Below are 23,894 nucleotides of genomic sequence, written 5' to 3'. Positions count from 1 at the left end.
GCCATGCTGAGACTACCGGAGTTTTGGGAGACATCCGCGGCGACGTGGTTCGCGCAAGCGGAGGCTCAGTTCGCCCTCCGTAGTATTACGGATGATGCTACACGCTATTACCACGTCGTGTCTGCACTGGGGAGCTCCACTGCAGCCAGAGCAGTGAGTTTCATCACAGCCCCTCCGGCCCAGAATAAATACGCCGGGCTCAAGGCGTACCTACTAAAAACTTTTGAATTGTCCCGGTCTGAGCGTGCTCGACGTCTCCTTGCGATCCAGGGTTTGGGAGACAGCAAACCCTCTGAACACATGGAGATGATGTTGAACTTATTGGGTGCTGAGGAGCCCAATTTCCTCTTCATTGAACTGTTTTTGCATCACATGCCTCCACACGTCCAGACTGCGCTCGCCAATACGTCCATTACTGAGCCACGTGCTCTGGCGGAAGAAGCAGACCGGTTCTTCCTGGCCACACAACGCGTCGCACCAAACGTGCTGGCCCCGACGTACAGCCACACACCCACACGGGCCCGCATCCCCACTGGCAGAGGACACATTGCCACAGACAACCGTGCCAGCCCGGGTTTGTGCTACTTCCACGCCCGTTTTGGTGTGAAAGCCAAAAGGTGTCGCTCACCGTGCACCTTCAATGAGACGGGAAACGCCAAGGCCTGCGCTCAGTAGTAGCCATGAGCGCAGGCGCTAAAGGCCGGCTGCTATTCATAGAGGACACCCTCTCACGACGTAAATTCCTCTGTGACACCGGCGCCCAGAGAAGCGTCCTGCCAGCTACGGTGGAAGACGCCGCTGGAGGGTCACAGGGACCCCCCTTATCATCCGCCAACGACACCCCCATCCGGACGTATGGCACGAGGACTGTGACCGTATGTTTTGGGGGACAGCAGATTTCCTGGGACTTTGTCACGGCCGACATCACCTTTCCCCTCCTCGGCGCTGATTTCTTGTGTGCCCATGGACTGTTGGTGGACGTTAAAAATGGCCGCTTGGTGGATGCCCAGACCTTCTCCTCTTTTGCGTGCATCCGCGACAAGGGGACTTATGACGGCCTCTCCAGCTCGCTCTCTGAAGGTGACAAATTCCAACGGCTTCTCGGAGAGTTTCCCTGCCTGACCCAGCCCACCTTCTCGGCCATCACGGCTAAACATGGAGTTGAGCATCATATTGACACTACAGGCCCCCCCGTCCATGCTCGTGCGCGATGGCTCAACCCAGAGAAACTGGCGATGGCGAAGTCCGAGTTTGAAAACATGGAGCGCCTCGGCATCATCCGTCGTTCCGACAGCCCATGGGCCTCGCCACTCCACATGGTCCCAAAGCCGGATGGCAGCTGGCGTCCGTGCGGCGACTGCCGGCGCCTTAATGATGCCACCACACCAGACCGATACCCAGTCCCCCATATTCAGGACTTTTCAGCGCATTTGGCAGGGAAGCGCCTGTTTTCAAAGGTCGACCTGGTGCGCGGTTACCACCAGGTTCCGGTGCACCCGGCAGACATTCCAAAAACAGCGGTGGTGACACCTTTCGGACTATTCGAGTTCCTCAGGATGCCGTTTGGCCTAAAAAACGCGGCTCAATCCTTCCAACGACTAATGGACTCGGCACTCAGAGACATGCCTTTCCTATTTGTCTACCTTGGGGTACCGTGTCTACCAGTTGGGGCGACCGTGGCTCAGGTGGTAGAGTGGTCGTCTTTCGGAGTGAGAGGTCGGAGGTTCGATCCCAGTCTACACCGGTCTATGTGTCGAAGTGTCCTTGGGCAAGACACTGAACCCTAAATTGCTCCCAGTGGTCGACTAGCGCCTTGCATGGCAGCTCTGTCCCATTGGTGTGTGAATGTGAGCGTGAATGGGTGAGTGAGCTGATATGTAAAGCGCTTTGGGACTACACTCAGTGTGGTTAGAAGGCGCTATATAAATCTAGACCATTTTTTTACCATTTTACCTGGACGACGTCCTTGTCGCCAGCTCATCTGAGGAAGAGCACCTGAAGCACCTCCGGGCCCTTTTCACACAGCTTGACCAGCACGGCCTGATTATCAACCCGGCTAAATGTGTCTTTGGAGCGAAGTCCATACCGTTCCTGGGGCACCTCATCGGTAATGATGGGGCCGTCCCCCTACCGTCGAAGGTGGAGGCCGTGTACGCCTTTCCCCGCCCACGCTCGGTTCAGGGACTCCGGGAATTCCTTGGCATGGACACGTTCTACCACCGATTCATCCGCCGGGCAGCTCACATTATGCACCCGCTGTACGACGCCCTGAAGGGTAAGACCCCCAACCAAGACATCGACTGGACCGACGAGAGAGGCAGGGCATTCGACGACACGAAGACTGCGTTATGCCAGGCCGCCATGTTGGTCCACCCGTCACCCGGGGCCCCGATTGCCCTTACAACCGACGCTTCGGACTACGCTGTTGGAGCCGTGCTGGAACAGTGGGTCGAGGGTGCGTGGCAACCGCTCGCCTTTTACAGCCGCCAGCTGGCCCCTAGAGAGCAGAAATACAGTACCTTCGACAGGGACCTGCTCGGCATCTGGTTGGCAATCCGACACTTCCGCTTCCTGCTAGAAGGCCGTAAGTTTACGGTTTTCGTCGACCATAAGCCTCTCACGTTCTCCATGGCCAAAGTGACTGAACCGTGGTCCGCCCGCCAACAGCGCCAGCTGTCGTTCATCTCTGAATACACCACTGACATCCGCCACATCGCCGGCAAGCACAACGTGGTCGCGGATTGTCTTTCCAGAGCAATAGTTCACACGGTGCAGCTGGGTCTCGACTACGCACGTATGAGCGAGGAGCAGGCCTCGGACCCCGAGGTTCAGTCACTGAAAGAGGCGGACACTGGACTGCGCCTGGAGGAGGTCGCTGTCGGCGGCTCAGGGGTTAAGTTATGGTGCGACCTCTCTACTGGCCAGCCAAGGCCACTGGTCCCTGTCAGTTGGCAGCGGGCCGCGTTCGAGACCATACACAGTCTCTCCCATCCCGGCAGAAAAGCCTCTGCAAAGTTGGTGGCTCAGAAGTTCGTCTGGAGGGGCTTGAAGAAGGACGTGCGGTCCTGGGTTGACTCATGTGTGGCCTGTCAACGTGCAAAGGTGCACCGCCACACTAAGACCCCCCTAGAGACTCTTGCGGTTCCTGAGAGGAGGTTCGACCACGTCAACGTTGACCTGGTAGGGCCGCTCCCCCCCTCGCACGGTTTCACCTATCTCCTCACAATGGTGGATCGGACGACCCGCTGGCCGGAAGCGGTTCCCCTCGCCTCAACATCGTCTGCCGACGTGGCCCGGGCGTTTATCGGGACGTGGGTCGCACGTTTCGGGACCCCTTCAGACCTGTCCTCCGACCGAGGTGCGTAGTTCACTTCGGAGATCTGGACTGCTGTCGCCAGGGAATTGGGGGTTAAGTTACACCGCACTACCGCATATCACCCCCAGGCGAATGGTTTGTGTGAACGTTTCCACCGCTTCATGAAGGTGCGGTGTCTCATAACGAATACCCAGGCCTATACGTGCAGGCCTGAAGGATGGCAACTGGGTGGACAAGCTCCCCTGGGTGATGCTGGGCCTCAGGACGGCCCCGAAGGAGGACCTGCAGTCGTCGTCCGCCGAGCTTGTCTACGGCCAGGTGCTGAGAGTACCTGGGGAGTTCATCCCCGACGCCACGACACCATGGTCGGGCAGCCGGGCAGCGGTCTTCTCTGCAGGAGGTCGTCGGATCGTTTGCACCGGTCCCCACATCACAGCACGGTACCCCAGTCCCTCAGGTGTCCCCCGATCTGCATTCAGCGAAGTTCGTGTTCATCCGCCACGACGCACACCGCGGGCCGTTGCGTGCACCCTATGACGGACCGTTTAAGGTCCTGCAGCATGGAGGTAAGAACCTGGTGGTGGACATGGGCGGAAGACTTGAGCCTATTTCCCTGGATCGGGTTAAGCCCGCTCATGTGGATGTTTCCAGGCCAGTGGAATTGGCCCGGGCCCCACGCCGTGGGCGTCCCCCAGTGACTGTTTCCACTGCTCCGGTTGAACTCCCTGCCACTGTGTCAGCGCCCTTGCCACCCGATTCTGTGGTCAGTCCAGCTACGCCTGTTGCCCCTGTTTCCCCCTTCGCCCCGGTTGCCCGTGCCCGCCGTGGTCGGGTTATCGTCCCCTTTCGACATTGTGACTTTGACTATGGGTGAATTCTGGGGGGGCTTGTGTAGTGGGCGTTACATAATTCACCCACGGAACCTGGGTTACATAGATTGGTTCCGGTGGGACTGTTTATACCGACACACAAGCGGATGTGGTTAGTTAGTTAGCAACCGCAGCGCAACGAGTCACGTTCTGTTCCTGTTAATTGTTATAAGGCTTTATGTCAATAAAATTGCCGACGTTGGCACTGTCATTTGACACGCCGCCTACGACTCCCGTTCCTGCGCGCTACAATATATATATATATGTATATATATATATATGTATATATTATCATTGATCATATATATTTGATCATTGATCATACAAACATGATCTCCAACTCTTTTACAACTTTTTTACACGGCAACGTTCATTAAATCAAGGCTGCAAAGAACAAACGTATCCCCACAGTGCCACGTGCCTATCATTTGTTGTAACTCCGTCCGTGCGTTTAATATCCAACGAAAGTTGGAGTTGGTCACAAGAATATGAGCATGTCTGTATCACAGTGATACACAACCAAACAGTTGCAGTTTGTTGACAGCTCAGACAGGAGGTCCCAGTGGTTGAATTAACGTGCTTTTACTTTGGAAAGCACAGACAAACATGAAGCAATCACAAAAAAGGGGCAGTGAAGCCCCGCCTGCAGTTCTCTCCATCCCGCTTTATGGCTCAGAGACTTGGCCTTTAAACAAAACTCTGTCCACAAGAATCGATGTCTTTGACAGCAGGGCTCTCAGAACCATGGAGAACATCAGGAGGCCCCAGCAGGACGGGAACCCCCCGATTATGTTCTAAAAGAATGAGTCAACAATGAAACAAGCTGAGATTAATAAGTATAAACTGTGACCTTTTAATTCCAGGTGGTGCTGAAAGATTCGAGGCTTGTGGAGTTGGTGCATCACAGTGGCTGGAGCAACTTTATCAACCACCATGTTGCTGGAGCAACTTTATCAACCATCATGTTGCTGGAGCAATTTTATCAACCACCGTGTTGCTGGAGCAACTTTATTAAGCAACATGTTGCTGGAGCAACTTTATCAACCACCATGTTGCTGGAGCAACTTTATCAACCACCATGTTGCTGGAGAAACTTTATCAACCACCGTGTTGCTGGAGAAACTTTATCAACCAACATGTTGCTGGAGCAACTTTATCAACCACCATGTTACTGGAGAAACTTTATCAACCACCATGTTGCTGGAGAAACTTTATCAACCACCGTGTTGCTGGACAAACTTTATCAACCAACATGTTGCTGGAGCAACTTTATCAACCACCATGTTACTGGAGAAACTTTATCAACCACCATGTTGCTGGAGAAACTTTATCAACCACCGTGTTGCTTTACTGTTCATGTCTGCACAATATTGACAATGATTTATAGATGAAGTCGAGTACAGTAGTTTAGTAAGTAAAGTAAAAAGCATATTTTCCTGTCACACATTCATGATATTCTCTAAACTATGTTGGTTTTAACTTGTGTTGAAGCAATCATCCAGGTCCTGTGGATAAAATGGCTGTGCTCTCTGCTAAACCAAAGTGTGGAGCAACAACAGAGGGTGTAAGGTAAAAGCTGAATATTAAAGATTTATTTCAGTATTCTGCATGAATGTTAGTTTTGCTGATCATGTGGTTGTAACTGAAGACGATGCTGGGACCACTTTATCCACGACGACGACTCCGGTCAGAGAGTAGAGACGGACCCTGAGTGTTGACTTTATCCTCTTTAATAGAGTCGGTCGGCAGTACAGCACGTGGATTTCAATGAATGATGAATGAATGAACGATGAATGACGAATGAATGTAGAATGACTGATGAATGAATGGATGAATGAATGGCTTTCTGTAACAAATGAAGAATATACAAATCAGTAACCGATGGTAATAATGCTCCATAAATAAATTACTTACTTCTGAAAGAAAAAACTAAGTTCACTAGAGTTGTGATGTTCACGAACGAACAGGATCTTTTGACTGGATCATTAACATGAACGATGGGAACCGAGTCGCGTTTGGTTGGGAGCCGTTCTTTTTTAAACCAGTTTCACTCGTGTTTCTTTAGAATTTAAGAAAACCATATTATACATACAATATTCTAAGATTGTGCATGAGGTTAAACTCCTGTTTTTGTCAGCTATTGAAATGTTATTAATTACATTGTTGGTTCTTACAAATGTGACCTCCATTGTACATTAAGCGTTAAGCTTTTATTACATTTAAATAAAAAAAAAATAAACCAGTTTCACTCGTGTTTCTTTAGAATTTAAGAAAACCAAATCCATTCTCAGTTATGTGTTTTGGGGTTAACCAAATGAAAACTGATACAATTACTGCAATGCAAATTATTAACTATTTAATTAAATTTAATAGCAGTAAACCAAATAAATTAGCTTACGTATATGTGATTGGTTTGGTTTTGGAAAATGTGAAAACGTTTAGCGCAGTTTGATTGTTGTGCAGAAACAAACCCAAATTGAGTTGGATTAAGAAACTTTATTGGATGGAAAAACTGCCCAAAATACAATTGAGTTAATCCAATGAGTTATTTGTTTGAGTGTACTGTGATAACAGCATTTCATGCGTCTTGTCTTGACTTGTTTTACTCCTTGTTTCCTCCCATTCTTCCTCCTGTTCAGGCCTGAAAACACAAATAGAAAGAGAAAATGACACATGAATGTTTTATCATAGCAGATTAGTAAGACGAGCAATGATGTAAATGTAAGACATCTGGGGGGGGGACCACATTTCTTTGAGAACTAAGGAACATGTGGATACCACGGGAAAAAATTGACAGTGGTCACGTGACGCCCCCTTCAACTTCGACAATTATCACCCCATCTCCAATTTATTTTTCCTTTTATCCTTTTATTAATGAATAAGTAATGAATGTATTCAAATAAATGATTTTTCATTAATAAATGATTTTTGATCATTTATTAATTTTAAGTAATTACTTTAGGAGTTGTTAATGAGCAAATGACCGTTTACTTCCAGTAATCATTTAGATTTTTCATAAATTACTTCCAGTGATTTATTACTTTCAGTAATCTATTATTCACAGTAATGTAATGCTAATAACCAACCATGAATCCCAACACATTCAACGTCAGTGAGAACAAAACAAACTGAAGCTTTTATCTTTTAATAATTATAATACTCGCTCCCTTTCCTCCGGGATACTGATTCATGCCTCCTCCTGCCCCCTGGCACACACACAGAAATCCTCACTATCATTTCTGACTTGTAGCAAAGCAGCAAGCAGCATGTGGAGGAGTTCAACCCTCACCTCATTCACATCGATAACGTGGATGGTAACGTCTCCTCCGATCTGCAATGCAGCAACTCTATTCACAGGCATACGAAAGGCGAAGGTGTAGAATTCTCTTCCATCCACATGAATCTGCAAGGAAACGACTTCCTTAAATTATATGTGACAACAATATCATTTCATACAATTTAAACGCGGGTTAAGGGGAAAACAAGAAATCTCTTTTAGAGAGGGATGGTTGTTTAAAAATTGAATTAAGTGCTTTGATTAAACTGCAAGGTTAAGCTACTCTTTTTAGTAGTAACTAATAATGTTGAAAGAACTAACTAGTAACTATAATTAAATAGTAGAGAGAGAGAGTGATATCTATTGAATACTCAACTATCATTTACTCTTAAAAGCCAGCATTCCATCCAATTCAATTCAATTCAATTCAATTCAATTTTACTTAAAATATTCACATTTAAGTCACATTTTTTTGAAAAATAATTATGTATATGAAATTTGGTTATTTTCAGTACCTTGCACAACTGTGATTATTATTATATTTCCTTATAAACTGTTTTGACAGGGAGAATTTGACATTTTCTTCCATTTGAACACACAGACTCCAGCGCTCATCCTCCAAATGCATGTTTCTTACTAATATGGCTCAATTAGTCAGGGTAAGAGTGAGACTTTTCAACATCATCAGAATAATTGCTAAGAATCATTGTTACAATGGAACTGTAAGTAACATGAATCTAAAAAAAAAGAAAATCAGCAGAAGTTCAGTGTTCCAGATGAAAATGTTTGTACGGTGAGTTTGTTCTGACCTGGAAGCGGTTAGCACTGATGGTGATCTTCATCTTAAAGGCCAGGCCTTGGGAGAAAGGCATGCTGTTCACAATTTGCTCGGAGCCCCACTCGTCATTCTCCTGAGTGTTGAACACCACTTTGGCACCTTGGTCAAAGCGAGGATTGATGTGCAGGGCGATGTTGTCGTATTCAGACTTTCCACAGAGGAGGTTGACGTAAAACCTGCCAGGTTTGGACAAAAGATATATATTGATATATATTTTGTTACGTGCAGTTGGGGTTCGTGGTGTGTGTGTGTGTGTGTGTGTGTGTGTGTGTGTGTGTGTGTGTGTGTGTGTGTGTGTGTGTGTGTGTGTGTGTGTGTGTGTGTGTGTGTGTGTATTCGTGCGTGTGTTTTTATTTTATTTTATTATATTTTTCTATTTTATGTGAAGCACTTTGTGTTGCAATTTGTTTTTGTATGAAAAGTGCTCTATAAATAAAGTTTGATTTGATTTGATTTGAGAGAAAAGTCTCACCGAACAAAGGAGCCTGAGATGTAGTGTGAATGTGATGTGAAAGAACCTAAATGGAGCTTTAAAACATGCATGTGCACCAATCAGCCAGAACATTATGACCACTTAAAGTCAAGTCAATACTACCTCTGTTACAGGTGAGTTTTACATCATTTGATCTTCACTGTTGAGGCACTTCATAGAGAAATCAAGTGCAAGTGTGACGATTTCGAAAGAATTTGACATTGACTGGATCAGAAAATCTCTAAAACTGCAGCTCTTGTGGGGTGTCACTGGTCAATATCCATCAAACGAGGTTAGAAGTACCAGCTCTTGCTGATGGGAAAACACTGTGAAGCTTCAAACACATTAAGTTATCAAATAGTGAGATGTTGGAGCTGTTTTTCTTTCCAAACTGACCTCTTTGCATCTTCAGGAGTGGAGCCCTCAAGGGAGATGCATGAACCCTCATCCTGAATCGATGGGATCGGCCCCAGGTAGGGGATAGTCTGGAATCAACAACAATAAACATCATCAGTGTAGGTTAGACACATCAGGAAATCGTAGTCACGTAGATTACTAATCGATGGCACGCCGCTCAAAATATAAAGTTTCACAGCTTCAAAAATGCAGCATTTTGTTTGTCAGTTCAGTTCCTGTTATGATAAAGATTCAATAGATTCATAATGGGGTCCTCATGCAACCATTTCTAATTGTGTCAGCATTGCAAATGTTGGAAATTATTTGTGTAAAATAGTTCAAATGTAGGTAGTGACTAGGTTTCGGAGGGTATTTGATATTTCTTGCATCATAAGTTGATCTTTACGTCTGTGAAGATTCAATGAACACTCTAAGTACTTTCACTGAATGGTACTGAGGTCAGCTACAATCTCTCCTTCAGACCATACTTTTATAATTCAGAGAAAAAGACATTAACACAGCATTTTCACTTCATAATGTCTTTGTTTGGTTTCGACATGATGTAAATTGAAATATATTCTAATGTAATATAATACAGCTTTTATCAGCAGGAAGTAAGAATAAATTCAATAAATAAATTAAGCTGGCAGCAATTGATGACAAGTGGTATTAATTTGATGCTGTTCTAAAACACATTACTAATGATGCTGGATGGAAGGAAAACATATTAATCATGTTACATAGTTAGCAGTGCAAATGCACTTATTTTGAATACTTACAGGGTTGACGATATGCATGGCAGCAGTTGGTGAACTGGACCCAGAGACAGAAAGAGAAGCAGGATTGCTGAGCTGTGTTTCATGTCTCATTTTATACTGGAGTGACGGAGGAGCAGGGTGGAGAAGCTGTTGCATCACAGTTTACTTTACCGGAGGGACCAAATCACCTGAATCACCTGTGTGCCAACAGAGCTGTGTGTGTGTGTGTGTGTGTGTGTGTGTGTGTGTGTGTGTGTGTGTGTGTGTGTGTTGGGGGATCAATATTCCACTCACTGTATTCTTTTCTATGTAATTGTGAATATGTTGTTAATTAATGTGGAACTATGGGATGTTATTATGTTATTTTGTTATGTTAGCCTGGTCATTTTTGGATACAGGCCCATACAGTACATATTAATGATAAATTCATCATTTGCTTTGTGCTTATTTGATTCAGCATGTCAATGTTGAAATCACCACCAATAAAAATAAGAACATATCTTCCACCCAGTACTTTAATGCTTCCACATTGGAGCCTGATGCTCTATATAAGAAGCTAATTAGCACATTTTTCTTTTTTTCTTTACAAATTTCTATTGTTGTGCATTCTAATATTTATCAATAGCAGTTGTCATATTCTCTACTATCTTATAGTTCACGTAATTTTCTATATATATAGCTACTCCTCCTCCACACTTGTTATTTCTCTTTATATCATGAAATTCCTAACTATCTAATTCAAAGTTAAGTCCTTTATCATCATTAATCCAGGCTTCAGATATTAAACTATTTTGACTGGTTTAATGAATTTGCCTAAATACTCTTTGACATTGCTGTAGTTTGCATAGAAGCTTCTACTATTGAAATGAATTATTTATAATCTGCCATCTGTGTTTAATTTCTGGTTATATTGTCCTTCTGTGTAGTAACAGCAGGTGTCCTTGATATTGTAGAAAAAAAATATTGTCCAGGTTTAATGTCATTTTCCAAGCCCAGTAGGTGGTGGTTTGTATAATTAAGTGTTCTCTGTTGTAGTTCATCGTTATCTGTGATGCTTTGTATAAAGTTATCTTCAGCTGTAGTTGACGTGTCTCCTGTGTAAACCTTTGAAGCGTGACTTGAACACCACCAACATGCTCAGCGTTTCTCAGGAACTACTTACACAACACCATCGACATGCCCAAACTCAGTGTTTCTCAGGAACTGCTTGAACAACATTCTCAACATGCCCAAACTCAGTGTTTCTCAGGAACTACTTACACAACACCATCAACATGCCCAAGGTCAGTGTTTCTCAGGAACTGCTTTTACAACATTCTCAACATGTAACTCATAGAAATAAAACAAGACACAGAGAAATTAAAAAAGAACTGTGCTACTGATCAATGAAGAAAGCTGAGAAGCCCCACAGTTTGATGACATGGTGAAGCCAGATACAACAGTTATAAGCCTGTTGCTTTAATGACCCAGTGTTCCTGGGGACTTAACTCAGGTCATACATGTTTGATGTAACTCTTAAATCTGCACCTAAAGGAAACCGTAGTTAAAATAACAGGTGAGCTCAGCTTGATGGTCCATTCAGGTGTTCTCAATAGTATTTTGTTTTCAATATTGTATCAGTTCTTTTTGTATCTGGTACCTCTCATTGTAATTAATTCATTTTAAGAAGAGCAGTGTTGCAAAAGATGAATAACATGCTGAATCAAATAAGCACAAAGCAAATGATGAATTTATCATTAATATGTACTGTATGGGCCTGTATCCAAAAATGACCAGGCTAACATAACAGAATAACATAATAACATCCCATAGTTCCACATTAATTAACAACATATTCACAACTACGTAGAAAAGAATACAGTGAGTGGAATATTGATCCCCCAACACACACACACACACACACACACACACACACACACACACACACACACACACAGCTCTGTTGGCACACAGGTGATTCAGGTGATTTGGTCCCTCCGGTAAAGTAAACTGTGATGCAACAGCTTCTCCACCCTGCTCCTTCGTCACTCCAGTATAAAATGAGACATGAAACACAGCTCAGCAATCCTGCTTCTCTTTCTGTCTCTGGGTCCAGTTCACCAACTGCTGCCATGCATATCGTCAACCCTGTAAGTATTCAAAATAAGTGCATTTGCACTGCTAACTATGTAACATGATTAATATGTTTTCCTTCCATCCAGCATCATTAGTAATGTGTTTTAGAACAGCATCAAATTAACACCACTTGTCATCAATTGCTGCCAGCTTAATTTATTTATTGAATTTATTCTTACTTCCTGCTGATAAAAGATGTATTATATTACATTAGAATATATTTCAATTTACATCATGTCGAAACCAAACAGAGACATTATGAAGTGAAAATGCTGTGTTAATGTCTTTTTCTCTGAATTATAAAAGTATGGTCTGAAGGAGAGATTGTAGCTGACCTCAGTACCATTCAGTGAAAGTACTTAGAGTGTTCATTGAATCTTCACAGACGTAAAGATCAACTTATGATGCAAGAAATATCAAATACCCTCCGAAACCTAGTCACTACCTACATTTGAACTATTTTACACAAATAATTTCCAACATTTGCAATGCTGACACAATTAGAAATGATTGCATGAGGACCCCATTATGAATCTATTGAATCTTTATCATAACAGGAACTGAACTGACAAACAAAATGCTGCATTTTTGAAGCTGTAAAACTTTATATTTTGAGCGGCGTGCCATCGATTAGTAATCTACGTGACTACGATTTCCTGATGTGTCTAACCTACACTGATGATGTTTATTGTTGTTGATTCCAGACTATCCCCTACCTGGGGCCGATCCCATCGATTCAGGATGAGGGTTCATGCATCTCCCTTGAGGGCTCCACTCCTGAAGATGCAAAGAGGTCAGTTTGGAAAGAAAAAGAGCTCCAACATCTCACTATTTGATAACTTAATGTGTTTGAAGCTTCACAGTGTTTTCCCATCAGCAAGAGCTGGTACTTCTAACCTCGTTTGATGGATATTGACCAGTGACACCCCACAAGAGCTGCAGTTTTAGAGATTTTCTGATCCAGTCAATGTCAAATTCTTTCGAAATCGTCACACTTGCACTTGATTTCTCTATGAAGTGCCTCAACAGTGAAGATCGAATGATGTAAAACTCACCTGTAACAGAGGTAGTATTGACTTGACTTTAAGTGGTCATAATGTTCTGGCTGATTGGTGCACATGCATGTTTTAAAGCTCCATTTAGGTTCTTTCACATCACATTCACACTACATCTCAGGCTCCTTTGTTCGGTGAGACTTTTCTCTCAAATCAAATCAAATCAAACTTTATTTATAGAGCACTTTTCATACAAAAACAAATTGCAACACAATGTGCTTCACATAAAATAGATAAAATATAATAAAATAAAATAAACACACATGCACAAATACACACACACACACACACACACACACACACACACACACACACACACACACCACGAATCCCAACTGCACGTAACAAAATATATATCAATATATATCTTTTGTCCAAACCTGGCAGGTTTTACGTCAACCTCCTCTGTGGAAAGTCTGAATACGACAACATCGCCCTGCACATCAATCCTCGCTTTGACCAAGGTGCCAAAGTGGTGTTCAACACTCAGGAGAATGACGAGTGGGGCTCCGAGCAAATTGTGAACAGCATGCCTTTCTCCCAAGGCCTGGCCTTTAAGATGAAGATCACCATCACTGCTAACCGCTTCCAGGTCAGAACAAACTCACCGTACAAACATTTTCATCTGGAACACTGAACTTCTGCTGATTTTCTTTTTTTTTAGATTCATGTTACTTACAGTTCCATTGTAACAATGATTCTTAGCAATAATTCTGATGATGTTGAAAAGTCTCACTATTACCCTGACTAATTGAGCCATATTAGTAAGAAACATGCATTTGGAGGATGAGCGCTGGAGTCTGTGTGTTCAAATGGAAGAAAATGTCAAATTCTCCCTGTCAAAACAGTTTATAAGGAAATATAATAATAATCACAGTTGTGCAAGGTACTGAAAATGACCAAATACTATCAAATACTTGATTACTATACTCTGTCATGACATTACTGTAAAGAGGTTGTGTGCCAATCCTATTCTTGTACGATAGGATTTTCTATATGCATTATTTTAGGCAATGGTAAAATATGTAATGATGCAATGTTACTCATACTTAAGTACAAATTATATAATCCAACCTCCTTCTTTGCTATAATTCAGAAATTCATAATTCATTACAACACTGATTACAATCACAATATTAAATCATGTTCAAACCTTATTCATTAATCTACCCAATTGGAGACAAAACTCCTGCTTTTGATCTTCATTTCTTCCAGAACTCAAATTATCTGAGGGTATTTTTTCATATACTTTAATATTTGTCTAAAAAATGTGATTATTTTAAGTAAAATTGAATTGAATGGAAGTGAAGTGAAGTGAAGTGAAGTGAAGTGAAGTGAATTGAATGCTGGCTTTTAAGAGTAAATGATAGTTGAGTATTCAATAGATATCACTCTCTCTCTCTACTATTTAATTATAGTTACTAGTTAGTTCTTTCAACATTATTAGTTACTACTAAAAAGAGTAACTTAACCTTGCAGTTTAATCAAAGCACTTAATTGAATTTTTAAGCAACCATCCCTCTCTAAAAGAGATTTCTTATTTTTCCCTTAACCCGTGTTTAAATTGTATGAAATGATATTGTTGTCACATATAATTTAAGGAAGTCGTTTCCTTGCAGATTCATGTGGATGGAAGAGAATTCTACACCTTCGCCTTTCGTATGCCTGTGAATAGAGTTGCTGCATTGCAGATCGGAGGAGACGTTACCATCCACGTTATCGATGTGAATGAGGTGAGGGTTGAACTCCTCCACATGCTGCTTGCTGCTTTGCTACAAGTCAGAAATGATAGTGAGGATTTCTGTGTGTGTGCCAGGGGGCAGGAGGAGGCATGAATCAGTATCCCGGAGGAAAGGGAGCGAGTATTATAATTATTAAAAGATAAAAGCTTCAGTTTGTTTTGTTCTCACTGACGTTGAATGTGTTGGGATTCATGGTTGGTTATTAGCATTACATTACTGTGAATAATAGATTACTGAAAGTAATAAATCACTGGAAGTAATTTATGAAAAATCTAAATGATTACTGGAAGTAAACGGTCATTTACTCATTAACAACTCCTAAAGTAATTACTTAAAATTAATAAATGATCAAAAATCATTTATTAATGAAAAATCATTTATTTGAATACATTCATTACTTATTCATTAATAAAAGGATAAAAGGATAAATAAATTGGAGATGGGGTGATAATTGTTGAAGTCGAAGGGGGCGTCACGTGACCACTGTCAATTTTTTCCCGTGGTATCCACATGTTCCTTAGTTCTCAAAGAAATGTGGTCCCCCCCCCCCAGATGTCTTACATTTACATCATTGCTCGTCTTACTAATCTGCTATGATAAAACATTCATGTGTCATTTTCTCTTTCTATTTGTGTTTTCAGGCCTGAACAGGAGGAAGAATGGGAGGAAACAAGGAGTAAAACAAGTCAAGACAAGACGCATGAAATGCTGTTATCACAGTACACTCAAACAAATAACTCATTGGATTAACTCAATTGTATTTTGGGCAGTTTTTCCATCCAATAAAGTTTCTTAATCCAACTCAATTTGGGTTTGTTTCTGCACAACAATCAAACTGCGCTAAACGTTTTCACATTTTCCAAAACCAAACCAATCACATATACGTAAGCTAATTTATTTGGTATAGTGCTATTAAATTAAATTAAATAGTTTCAGTTAATAATTTGCATTGCAGTAATTGTATCAGTTTTCATTTGGTTAACCACAAAACACATAACTGACAATGAATTTGGTTTTCTTAAATTCTAAAGAAACACGAGTGAATCTGGTTTAGTTTTTATTTATTTAAATGGAATAAAAGCTTAACGCTTAACGTACAATGGAGGTCACATTTGTAAGAACCAACAATGTAATTAATAACATTTCAATAGCTGACAAAAACAGGAGTTTAACTGCATTGCATGCACAATCTTAGAATATTGTAATAAGTTCATAAGTTTTTTTTAGATGTTTTTAGATTGAATGAGGCCCTCAGTGATGAAACATTATGCTTCTTTGAAACAGTAAGTGAATAAAGACACTTATTAAGACTATGTTATTAATATACTAAACAAATACAAGCAGAAGCTTGTCCGTTTATGTCTCTGTATCTCACCGCACACGGAGGAGAGGACACAATCTCCTATTGGGAAGGAACGGTGAACAGTGAGTCGTAATTCTACAAACCTTGAGATTGGATTAACACAGTAATTTATTACAAAAGACAGAAGTACTGGCCTTACAAAGATTTGCCTTATACTTAGCCGTTAAACGCGGAGAAAAGCAGCTGAGGATAAACGCGCGTCAGGTCAGTAGCAGAGAGGAAACAAGAGAGAGAGAGCCAGCCGGAGCTCCCACTAATTAAAACCTGCGCTCCGCTATATCCCCTCTTCCCATTGGCCACCGCTAGAAAGAGGCGTAAGCAACGTCATCTCCTATTGGCGGGCCTTCACACAGACTGAATAAACTACGCTACCCATAATGCATTTCAGTATTTTTCCACAATCTACAGCTCAATAACAAACAGTTCGCCGCCATGTTGACAGTTTTAAGTAAGTCTATGCATGAAACATCACAGTTCGGAGGTCAAAGAAAACGTCATAATTCTAACAAGCTTCATTAGTCCCTTTTAGAAAATTCATGTGTTTCAGGGCTGGTTTACTTGAAACAACAGTTAGTCTGAGTTTAGAGAAAACAAAAGGTATATCAGGTATATTTTTAAACATCACATTAATTCATCTTTCAAGGCATTTTATTTTTTCATTTTATTTTTATATTTGTGGGCGACCGTGGCTCAGGTGGTAGAGTGGTCGTCTTTCAGAGTGAGAGGTCGGAGGTTCGATCCCGGTCTATGTGTCGAAGTGTCCTTGGGCAAGACACTGAACCCTAAATTGCTCCCAGTGGTCAACTAGCGCCTTGCATGGCAGCTCTGTCCCATTGGTGTGTGAATGTGAGCGTGAATGGGTGAGTGAGCTGATATGTAAAGCGCTTTGGGACTACCTCAGTGTGGTTAGAAGGCGCTATATAAATCTAGACCATTTACCATTTTTTTAGAATGCTTTGAATGAAACCTCAATAAAGAAGCGTAAAATAAACAGTTTCTTTAAGCTTTAGAATTTCAGTCATTAATACATATGAGCATAAATATTTATAAACATTAACAAATTGAACACATTTCTGTTTTTCTGAATTTATTATTAACCAGTGGTGGACAAAGTACTCCAGTACTTGAGTCAAAGTACTGATTACTCATGGTCAAATTTTACTCAACTACAAGTAAAGGTTGCTTGGTCAAAATTTTACTCAAGTTAAAGTACTAAAGTACCTACTTTTAAAAAGTACTTAGGTATTCAAAAGTACATTTTCTAATATCGGTGCGTTGCTATTTGTTTTCTCAGTGCTTTTACAGAACCTTGTAACTCTGAAACCAGCAACTGATGTACTGACTTACATGTAGAACCACTCTGCTACAAAAAGTCTATAGAAACATCTGTAAAAACTTCAGCATGAAAATGCAATCAAAAGCAATAAGGACATCTACTGTCATTGAATTTTTTTATTTAAAACATCCCCACCCAAAAAACAAGAGGGCCTCTTTTTTTATTCAGTCCATTACCGCAAACAAACCTGAACTCTGCTTTCAAGAACACATCAAGCTGTTGAACCACTTGGCTTCATGGCAACATGACACATACCTTAATAAAAATCTGTAAACGACGCAGAATATCCGTCCGGCATTTTTCCATGTCGCTGGAAAGTGATAGAAATCTCTAAAAGATGATGATGCACATTTAGTAACGCAGGAGAGGAAACAGTACCACTGATAATTGAATGTACTGCCACACTTCAACACAGCACAAGCTTACAATGCAATGAATGCTCTGCACAGATGAATTTAGCTCAATACTTGGCTCAGCAATACTTCTTTCAGCAAGACAAACAACATTTTGTTGAGATTTCGCCATGGGTGTGTTGGTTCCTCAGCTGGAGGTTCTCCTACCATCTCCATTACAGAGTTTTGTTCCAATGAAGGCGGGAGAGCTGCTACACACAGCGGAGGTGACGTATTTCCAAATCCATCCCAGGTGTGAGCGCTGACTGTGATTGGTTCTCTTCTGTGCGTGAGGAACACAGCATGTGGCCAATTACATTTAAACAATTAAAAACACCAACAGCTGACTTTGCTGAGCTTAAAAGGAACGAGTGACGACAAGCTTCCTTGAAATTTAGTCGAAAGTACAATAATTGACTTTGAAATGTAGTGGAGGGAAAGTCATACGTCTTCCCGTGTCCCGACCTCTGCCTGGGCCTGGACTGCCTCCGTGAACGCCGGTCATACACTTGTTTGCCCTGATAATCCAATAAAACCTGCAAACGCCAGTCTTGTGTGTGAGTCTGCTTCTGGGTCGTCCTCAGATCCTGACAACATTTAATTACAATTTTGAGTAAAGTTCATTTACATGATTGTATGTGTTTCACCCTTTTATTCAACATTTTTTGACAATGTTGATCATTTATCTGTTTCAACCATTCGGGCTCTTCTTATAGTAGTTATTTGTTTCCATTTTTAACATTTCTTTGGTTTCAGAAATTCATTTGAGTTTTTTTTTCAACTGCTTTTGCATTTTATTCCCCCCGTTTCTCAATATTTTAGCTCTTGTGCTTTTTGTTTTAAAAGCTATTTTTATAGTCCAGAGATGAGTCCTTTTGAAAATAACTCTGGTGTCTAAATAAAATAAAAATAAAATGCTTCTCACCATAAAATATATTTAAAGCTTCACGGAGCCGCTACAGAAGAGCTGAAGAGCCACATGTGGCTTCAGAACTGCAGGTTACAGACCCATGACATCTCAGAGTAGGACTACACTGAATGAATGAATGAATGAATGTTAACACAGTGTGTGAGACATACATCTCATCTACTTCCTTTTATCAATGCCACAGTGGCTCGTGTTCATTCTCATAGGTTTTTTTTAAACACGGAAATGTGAATAACTGCAGAACAATATTTAACCTTCCTACATCAACAAACTCAAGAGTACGCAAGTCACGACTCTTGAACGTTTACGCGAATTTGGAACCATCTTGGAGAATATTAGAACTCGGTTGGAAAGTTAAAATCTTGCCAATATAGGAGCAGCATTGGAGACCAGAGACACTCAAGGTCGACAGATAAAACTGAATCACCTGAACGAAAACAAACCCAATCTACATTTCGGATTCCCAGACACCCAGTCACCAAGGCTGGTGCTTTGTCTTCAACTCTCCTGGATGTGAGCGTGGAACGAAGGTCTACCCCCCCCCCCCCCCTTCCCTACCTTGGCCCACTGGGACTCACCAGTACCTTTCACTGCCTTTGCTGCCCCCCACCCCCCCTCCCCAACTCCAAGCAGAGGCTGTGGGGGGAAGATGGCTGCACGCCTGTTGGGCTGCAGCCATCAGGCGTGAAAAACTACCCTTCCTATGACCAAAGTGCCTTGTCTTGAGTTATGTTGTTGAGATTTGTTGTAAACTGTCTGTGCTAATGTTTCATTGTGCCTGAGGTGGATATTTTTTTCTAATTACATACTGTGCTCCTCAGAGTATGTAATCTGTCTTTTTTTTCCTCGTCTCCTCACCTTTTGTTGTCCTTCGTTCCCCCAAACTTCTAAGTAATTTTGATGTACCTGTTACAATGACAATAAATGCCATTCATTCATTCATTCATTCATTCATCTGTTCATTAAATGTACGTCACATTTCCCCTCGGCCTTGATTAGAGAAGTCGAATCAATCCACTGAAGGCAAATAGAAACGCAAGCAGCACTTGTCTTGCTCTGAGGAAACTTTGTGCAGGTTGATGGTTAATCACATTCCTGGGTCCGAATTCATATGTCCTGACTGTGTATCATGACAAATGAAAATTGTCTTTCCCTTGAAATGAACAAACTTTCTGTGGTCTTGTGAGATCCCAACACACGTGATGAAAGGAGGTTGCAGGTTGATCCTCTGGAGAGCAAACACACACTGGGAGGGTTTGTAGACAAACACACGGCAGAACTCTGAGAACAAAAGCTGTTAAGGTGAAACTTGGATGTTTCCAACAGCCGAGTTCTCAAGAATGCAATTTTTTTGTTTGATTTCGATAAAACTGGGCCAAACCCAACAGGAAGTCTGCAGACAGACGGCCAAGAGTAGATTTGATTATTTTAATAATAGCTCAATTATACATTAATGTAAAGGCCATGTCCTTGGTTCAGCTTCTGGCTTTGGGACATTTCTGGAGAGTTTGAATATTTTCCCTCCATTACTGTGTGAGCTAGGTTGTTCAGATGAAACAATGAATTCCCCTGAGGGGAACCACATGTAAAATAATGAAGACTGTGATGGGCCTCAGTAGGAATTAATGTCTTTATAAAAGCAGACATGTAACATACTGACGTGCATCTGTTAACTCTTTGTATTTCTTTGCATGTGTCATACTTGTGAAAATGATGAGCCACTCATCTCCCATGCAACATATTTATTTTCTGCTCGTATCACTGTAAAACAGAAAAACATCGGTCAACCGGAGCACGCTCGGTGTGATTCCTACTCCACCGCATCCTGTACTGACTTCCGCTCCAGCGGTCAGCCACTGATGCGCACCGAGTGCCCTCTGCTGGTGAAACCTATAATAACTACTATTGACCGCGAGTGCCACAGATTAACTCTTGAAATTACATTCATAAACATCAAGTGACTTTAGGAATAAAATGGGGGTGGGAAACTATTTCCAATCATGAACTTACTCATACTGCCACACATGTTTTGTCGGATCATGACTCAAACTAATCTTTCAAACACAGTGAACCTACATAAATGGAAGTTTGCATGTTCTTATGTGTGCATGGTACTCTCATATCTTGCCAGTGTGAAAACATGACTTTTAAGTGAATTGGTAACCCTAAAGTATCTGTAGACACTAATGTGGCCGTCTGTTCCGCTGCATTTGCTTTATGATGGACCGTCAACCAGTTCAGGGTTTAAATTGATTTTTACACATCGTCCAACTGCTCCCCACAGACTGTCAGTGGATAAACATCACATACAATAAATGAAGCACATTGGAAATTTCCTTAAAATAATCTGTTTAATCTGTATTTAAACACAGAGTTCAGTCAGAGGACACTCAGTCAAGTGGAAAGTAGTGATCTCCATCAGCTCCATACCGTCAACACACTCCAGAGTCATCACACGATGGAGGATCTGCTCTGAAAGAAGCGTAATGACAGAGAACTGAGTCTGAGATCAACGCATCGCACATGATTTCCTGGACCGAGAAAAATAACTTGTATGCAGAGTTCCTAAAAATATCTATTGTAATAACTTAAAACTGGCAGGAAAAAAAAAAAATCCAAAAGTGAGTTTTCTCTTCTGACTGCAAACTGGGCATTTGCTTCAGTGTTAAGACTGATTTTTCTTCATCAGGGTCACAAACAGGTGTCTGATGGAGCAGCATGGCTCATTCAAACACCTCTAAGCAAACAGGAGAAAAATAAATATATGTATCTATGACTTATGTAAAATATGTCTTCTCATCAAAAGGCCACTTCAGCAGCCTCGTCGTCACTCAGTTATACAGATGACCCTTCAGCCAACATATACACCAGGGGTACTCAAATACAAATCTTCAAGGGCCACAAAGATATTTTTCAGTGACTCAAAGGTCCATTTATTGAGGTCGGTACTGTACTGAAATATTCAAAAGATGTCCTTTTTATTCAAAACAATAACAACTGCAGTTAAATAAAATATAATTTCCATTTTGACTAAATTAAAATAAATATTTGAATAAAACAAGAAATGACACCTGTCATGGGACCCAAAAAAAGGAGTCAAAGTGTAACGAAAAACTATTTTACATCCTTCCTGTCAGTATGAAACACTGCTTAATGGGAGAAATGGCATCTTGTGTCTTTTGCCAGTTTTTGGAACTTTGGCTCAAATGGTGTGATGGCCAGGCGGACACACTGTTGCAAGTGTTCATTGGTAAGTGCACTGCGGTACTGGTTCTTCACCACATTCATTGTTGAGAACGCAGATTTGCAGCAGTCGGTTGATGCGAACGTCGTCAGAATGTGAAGTGCCATCTTCTGCAGCAGAGGGAAACTAGCTGCAGTTACCATCTTCGTCCAGAAGGTGATAACGTCACACTGAGTCTCTTTCAGTGCAATGTTTTCCTGCAGGTCAATTAGCTCACTTTGCAGTGAAGCAGCTGTGGCCCATGGGAAGATTTGTTGTGCTTCTGAAGTGAACTCTCTCAGATTTCTGACCAAAAATGGATTGTCAATGCAAAGAAGGACTTGTTTTCCCAATATGAAGTCATCAAAGCGTGTCTTGAAGTTTTCAATCAGCTTCTCCACAAATTGAACATGTTGCTGATGAGCTGCTTTGTCTTTGGTCTGTTCCAACAGTTTGGGGAAATGAAGCAATTCCTCCTATAGGTAAAAATGAAAAAGGTACAATCAATTAAAAAAAGGGCATGAAGTTTAAAAAAAAGAAAAGAAGTAAAACCCAGATAATGTGTGTGGTAGAAAATGTTAAACAGCCTACCTGTAGGTCACTCTTGAAGACTTCCAGTTTCCTTTGGAAAGCCCGCACTGCTGAGATCAGGTCACACACTGTGTTGTTCTTCCCTTGGAGCTTCAGGTATAGGTTATTCAGGTGAGATGTTATGTCAGTCAAAAATGCCACAGCTTCCATCTTTTCTGGATTTTGCAGGAAGTCTGTGAACAGTTTTGCTTTAGCACTCTTTTGCTCTGCCATAAACACTTGTAGTTCATTCCTGATGGCCCCAAAACGCTCCAGGACCTTGCCTTTGCTCAGCCATCTGGCGTTGTTGTGCAGGAGCAAATCTTCAAAGGCAGCATTGACCTCTGTCAGGAACGAGCGCAGCAAACGATGCTGCAGTGCAGATGATGCTCTCAAGAAGTTTATGAGTTTCATCATTGTCACCATGATTTCAGAGTAGATTTCCCCAAGACTTGCACAAAGGACGGACTGGTGAATTATGCAGTGATAAGATATCAGGTGAGGGTGGAGAACTTTCAGCCGCTGAACCAGTCCTTTCTCTCTGCCCATCATAGATGGAGCTCCATCAGTAGCAACTGACACAACTTTCTTCACATCAATTTCTTTTTCATTCAGCATTTGCAGTATTGCCTTGTAAATGTCTTCACCTCTTGTCTGTCCACAGAGGTTTACCATGCCCAACACATCTTCAACAAACTCCCTTCTTGACTCATCATAATATCTCACGAAGACCATCAACTGTGCATTATCAGTGGTATCAGTGGATTCATCCACAGCTAGGGAAATGCACTCTGCATTTTTTATTCCATCACACAGCTGCTTAACTAGATCACCTGCCAGAACTTCAGTACGTCTGCTTGCTGTGGAATCTGAGAGGGGGACTTGCTTAATTTTAGCTTTAATTTCTTCTTTTTGTTTGCCTTCAAACATTGTGTCCATCACTTCAGTCATGCATTCTCTTAATATTTCTGCATCTGAGAATGGCTTCTTGTGTTTGCCCAAAATCCAAGCCACTCTAAGTGAGGCTTCTGTTGCTTTTTGTTGTTGTGTCATAGATGTGACAAGAATCCTGCTTGCAGCTTGATATGATGATTTTAGTGCATTTATTTTTGTTGTTCTTACCTCTGAATTTTGAGGATATGTTTCTTCCAAATTTGTGTGCTTTGCCTCATAATGCCGTTTCAAATTGGAAATCTTCATCACAGCGATAGTCTCCTGGCATATTAAGCACATGGGTCTTGTGC

The 23,894-nt window shown here is 41.8% G+C and overlaps 2 protein-coding genes across 2 annotated transcripts; one reads left to right on the top strand and one right to left on the bottom strand.

Moving 5' to 3' along the window:
* Positions 1-6,666: 6,666 nt before the first annotated feature.
* LOC308136535 (galectin-4-like) lies at positions 6,667-9,995 on the bottom strand. The gene is made up of 5 exons (XM_080504886.1): positions 9,948-9,995; positions 9,169-9,257; positions 8,272-8,476; positions 7,475-7,588; positions 6,667-6,826 (listed from the first exon to the last, which is right to left on the bottom strand). Exons 1-5 carry the CDS (start codon positions 9,963-9,965, stop codon positions 6,821-6,823), a joined length of 432 nt encoding a protein of 143 aa, XP_080361012.1. The 5' UTR covers positions 9,966-9,995; the 3' UTR covers positions 6,667-6,820.
* Positions 9,996-12,005: 2,010 nt separating this feature from the next.
* LOC308140241 (galectin-4-like) lies at positions 12,006-15,639 on the top strand. The gene is made up of 5 exons (XM_080509926.1): positions 12,006-12,055; positions 12,746-12,834; positions 13,484-13,688; positions 14,716-14,829; positions 15,480-15,639. Exons 1-5 carry the CDS (start codon positions 12,038-12,040, stop codon positions 15,483-15,485), a joined length of 432 nt encoding a protein of 143 aa, XP_080366052.1. The 5' UTR covers positions 12,006-12,037; the 3' UTR covers positions 15,486-15,639.
* Positions 15,640-23,894: the final 8,255 nt, after the last annotated feature.

The sequence above is a fragment of the Blennius ocellaris genome (assembly GCF_963422515.1).
Source record: "Blennius ocellaris genome assembly, chromosome: 2".
Classification (NCBI taxonomy): domain Eukaryota; kingdom Metazoa; phylum Chordata; class Actinopteri; order Blenniiformes; family Blenniidae; genus Blennius; species Blennius ocellaris.
The sequence above is the reverse complement of the archived record's forward strand: the minus strand, read 5'-3'. Positions and strand labels throughout refer to the sequence as shown.